Source organism: Cystoisospora suis (assembly GCF_002600585.1).
Source record: "Cystoisospora suis strain Wien I chromosome Unknown contig_3260, whole genome shotgun sequence".
NCBI classification, from domain to species: domain Eukaryota; phylum Apicomplexa; class Conoidasida; order Eucoccidiorida; family Sarcocystidae; genus Cystoisospora; species Cystoisospora suis.
Window position 1 is genome coordinate 726 of NW_027156055.1, and position 4548 is coordinate 5273.

Genomic DNA, 4548 nt, shown 5'->3' on the forward strand with positions numbered 1-4548 from the left:
GGAGGAGCCCGACGTGCACCCCTACGCGTTCGAAGCAGATTTTTCGCAAGGTCATCGTGACCTGTCTACCAGTATGCAAGGGCCTCCACACTCATATTAACCTAATGCTCGGACCCTTGCTTTGATACGTATGCCTGTCGTGGCCCTCAATAGTCACGTCTCAATTTCAGGTCTACAAGTTCGGCAGCACCTCAGGTGTTCTGGCAGCCAGGTAAAACGCATGCACAACGTCGTGAACAAGCATCTTTTTGCAGTTGTAAAGAAAACCCGAAACTTGTGCCTGTCCGCAGGATGGGGTACACCATGCCATGTTACGCGTAGCGACAACTCTTGAAGGAAAATGTGGACGGCGGGGGGTATGCCCCGCATTGCCTACGATCACGTGTACTGACCCCTCTGCTACAACCTGTGGTACAGAGAATTTGCATGAATAAGAAACGGGGCTGTATCCGTCTTGTTGCACACGAATACCCCCAAAAAGAACATCAACAAACCCGCCTCGGCTGAGACTGCCACGCGCGCTGCCGGTCCCGAAATGAACCGTGCCCAGGAGAGCGGCAGTTGCATGCGGTGAGAAAACAATTGTCTCTCCAAGTATCGTGTACCAGCTGGAGCTGCATCCGACTGCGCAAACACGACACAAACTCGACCTCCCGAGCGGAATGACTATAAATCCTGCACAACTTTCTACACGATTCTAACGGCGTATTAGATGCAGAATACACCGACGAGCAGGCCCAACATCGTTACAGCTGCTGCAACTCGGCATGTACTCGAAACAGTGTATGTAACAGGTGCAGCTGCCCGGGCGTACGGATTAAAAAAGGGATTGGGTGTCATTCTCGTCGGTGCTGGGGCTGTCGGTGTCACACGGAAGGCTCCTGCTTGTTGCATCTGCATCTGAAGATGGTCGGCCATGGCTGTCTTCTCGACGACGCAAACAAGTTCGTCGGACCAGCCTTTAACCCGAGAGCGCTTTGCGGGAGTGATCCGCCATCGGTAGAGAGACTGCAGCTCAGGAGGGAACGACGTGAAGGGGGGACCTAAGAGGAGAGGGATACTGAACAACAGACGCTCGAAGAATTAGCGTGCTGACCGAAGACACGCGTAGAAGCAGGGGGCTTCAAAACTCCCAAGAAAATCTGCGCTATATCTTTGAGAACTAATTATCAAACGTGGTGAGGGGGTAACCGACCGGTTGACATGGTACGGTCCAAACACAGCGTGAACTGTCTTAGACGTGTAAGCGGCGGAGCTCCTTCAGGAGGTGAAACCAAGAAGATGACCAAAGAAGCCGAAAGAGAAGGCACCCGTTATCAAGCAAAAATTCATACAGTGCGCTGAACACAAAACGGTGTGCCCGTTGTTTGATTTGATTGTATGAAAGAAGCTGCAGCTAGCTGAGCGTACACAGGACACCAAGTGCAAAACCCGCAACGAGTCTCGGTGGCTCTAGGGAACTGCCCGGCCCGAAACGCAGGAAGAGAGCTGATGACTCTCAAGAAGTTGTGACCACGTCAGTTTCCTTACCTGGGAAAGAACAGAAAAACGGCTCCCAAGCCCGGTGAGTCATACCCGACGACTACCTGGTTCTAATAACGACTCAGCCGACTCCATCACCTGTGCGCGTCGACAAGGGACCTCAGATAGCGTACCCCGAGGCTACTTGCTTCCCTAGCCAGTGAGCCCGGCTGTAAACTTAAAGATATACGTTTCAATGTATGTAACTCCATAGGCAAATGACTTGTGCTCTTACACGGAGTACTTACACTGAGCAGCGCCATAGAGTCCGCTGAACTGTTTCGCTCTGCAGTACCTGAGAACGCCAGACACAAGACAATCATGGACAGCTCCCTTCGCAGTCGAAGAAACATGCTTCAGGGCCAGTAGACTCTGGCTAATCTCTCTGTACATAAAACAAACGATTCCGCTCTAGCCACAGAGGCTACCCCGTCAACGTGAGAAAAACTGGGGCATTCATGCTTCGCCCTCCACATCGGCCCACCAAACCGCGATAAAGGGTACCGTAGGCTACGGAGAAACAGTAACACATACTATCCTAGTGAATGCTCCAGCTCGAGAAACCTACGCAGTCCAGGGCATTCACGGAGCTCAGAGATAACCAACAAATCGAGAAAACAGGGGGCGGAAGGGAGTCTAGTATTCGAAAGAGAAGAACAGCCCTGCGGGAAATCGTGTACGAACCTGCAAGGTGAGTGCGCTGAACCGGGAATACAACTTCCTGGATAGGAGGAGTAAAACAGACAGTTCGGCATGACGGCGATATCTTCCTCGGAGTCCGGCATAACATCCACGCCTGTCCCAAGTTGACCGCTGAAGACAGGGGCTCCACCCAGCTGAACCAATGAGATATATGATTGAAACGGGCGGTCGACAGAATGTATCCCCTTTCCTTTTAGAGAAGCGAATGATGAAAAAAGAGAAGAATCAGTGGTAGTCGCTCCTGTTGGGGTTGTCTGTCTGTTGTCTTGTATATCTTTCTTGAAAAACACCTCTTCCTTTCGCGAGCGTATGTCCGTGAACGTTTGAGCATTTGGCGCGCCATTTTCATCCAGGATACGATCTACAGGGTCTCCTGCGAACCCCGGTGAAGATACGAGTGAAGCATCAGAATGGCTGGAAGGATGGGCACGCGGTGACCGAGATGTGGATCTTGGATCGGGTCTTCCTCTTAGAGAGAAAACTGCATTTGCGACAGGTTTTACTGGAGAAGCGGCATGCACCGGATGGCACCAAAAAAGACACGACACATCACTGTAAGTTAGAAGAAAAAGAATGAAAGTAAACGCAGCGGGGAAGGACTCTCCTCTCGGGGGAAAGGAACAGTGCCCCTTGAGAAGAGCTGGTGGAGTTCCCATAGTATAAAGCTCCCTCCCACTAGTTCGGCACCACGCGAAGGAGAATCTCAAACGCCATGCTCGGTCTCCTTGGATGGTGACGTAAGAACCCTCATCAACCGGAGAGAAGAAGTGCCCCGCAAACAGTTGTCGTCTTCCAGTTGACCCCCGCGGCACCCTTCGAGCTAAGTTACCGGTCAACTGAATCGGTGCGATGCGTCTCTTCCTGGAGCTGGAGTGACAAAATATCGAGGACAGGCCTGCATGGCAGCTACAGAGCACGTACCTCACAGACACCCACGCGAAGTATCAGCTTGAAAGGACGGAAAACCAAGCAGTAGCTAGGCACTACAACCCAAGTGCAGTCACTGATCCACTACGGTCCGAAGAGTGACGCCTGCTTTCGAAAATATTATGCGTACGTCCAGCACGTTGAAAAAGAAAGGGGGTACGTTGACTTGCCGCGCCATTCCCAGATAGCACCAGGGAAGACATTCGAGGCACACGGCACTACCTACATGGACGGGCCTTCTGCTTATTCATGTTGCCGGAACACTGCCCCTAGGCGGTAACTTCCCGGGATATGATGGGTGAACTACGAAAGAAAGAAAAAAGAAAGGAAAACAGAGGCGAGAAAAACAGTAGACAACGATGTTTTGGCAGGTTCGAGGTAGCCGTTTAACTAACGCATTCGTCTGCATGTCATGTGGTTGCACGTCTTGAGCGCTCTGCTTGGCAGCCCTCTCGCCGATGTGGTAGTTCCGGCTGTAGACACACTCCGAAAAGCGAGCAAACCGAGCAGAAGCATTGACAGCTCGGCTTCGCGTTAGCCGCAAGTGTTCCACAAGGTATGCAGCTTAGGCGCGAGACATCTGCTCACCCGAAGGAAGAAGATGATTTTCACGGTCACGGTTCTAGCGAAATAGCAACTCCCTTTTTATTTGGAAAGGGCACTTGCTGCCTCAGCGGCTGTTAGCTAGCGTGGGGCTGGGACAGGTGAAGGAAGAAAGCAACCCTCGCTGGGATCTGCCAAACGGTGGAAAGCAAGTTCTCAGGAATATATGTCGTTTCCAACACCAGGGAACAAACAGCCAGCGCGACTGTACTCCGACAGTTTGCGTGGATGGCGGTTCGCGCCGCCCTGGTTGGGCGGAAGTGAGAGCTGGGCGTTCGCCACGGCTTGCCACGCAACTAGGACGCGTCGAACATAAATCTGCCTCTGTTGGCTTAATCAGTGTCGTCCAGCGGACTTTCGGGTTTCGGCAATTGAACTGTGTCGCGGCGATGGGAATGCATGTGGATCGCAGGTCTTGGCGACGACGAAGTATTGGCATGAGTTATGATTCATGCTGAGGACCCGCTAGGGACTCGGCAGATTTCCGAGCTGTCGCGAGCCGCATTCTAGCAGGGCGGGATTCCACGGTTTTCGGCGGCTCTTTTTTTTGGTGAATTTGGTTGCCCCTTCACTTGCTTTGAATGGGGCGCGCCCGGCAGGCCGGTGGGTTTGTATTCGTGGGGCTCGAAATAACGTTGAGCTGTAGAAAAACAGATACCTCATCTTCTATACTATTGTATGAGCGCAACGCTTCATTCAGGGTTCATCCCACGTTGCGGGCTCTGCTCCTGGAGCTTTGAGTTTTTCCCATTTTTGCGCGCTTTGGTGATTTCGGCCGTTTTTCACCAGCCATTC

The 4548-nt window shown here is 52.3% G+C and overlaps 2 protein-coding genes across 2 annotated transcripts in view; one reads left to right on the forward strand and one right to left on the reverse strand.

Moving 5' to 3' along the window:
- Positions 1 to 152: 152 nt before the first annotated feature.
- On the reverse strand, positions 153 to 4135 carry CSUI_006435 (uncharacterized protein). The gene is made up of 3 exons (XM_068066595.1): positions 2206 to 4135; positions 1770 to 1816; positions 153 to 1043 (listed from the first exon to the last, which is right to left on the reverse strand). Exons 1-3 carry the CDS (start codon positions 2877 to 2879, stop codon positions 709 to 711), a joined length of 1056 nt encoding a protein of 351 aa, XP_067921428.1. The 5' UTR covers positions 2880 to 4135; the 3' UTR covers positions 153 to 708.
- Positions 3670 to 4548, forward strand: part of CSUI_006436 (ankyrin repeat-containing protein) — a 10705-nt gene continuing 9826 nt past the window's right edge. The window contains exon 1 of the mRNA XM_068066596.1: positions 3670 to 4548. This exon is cut by the window's right edge and continues 65 nt beyond it. The gene's annotated coding sequence lies outside the window, so the exon portion shown is untranslated.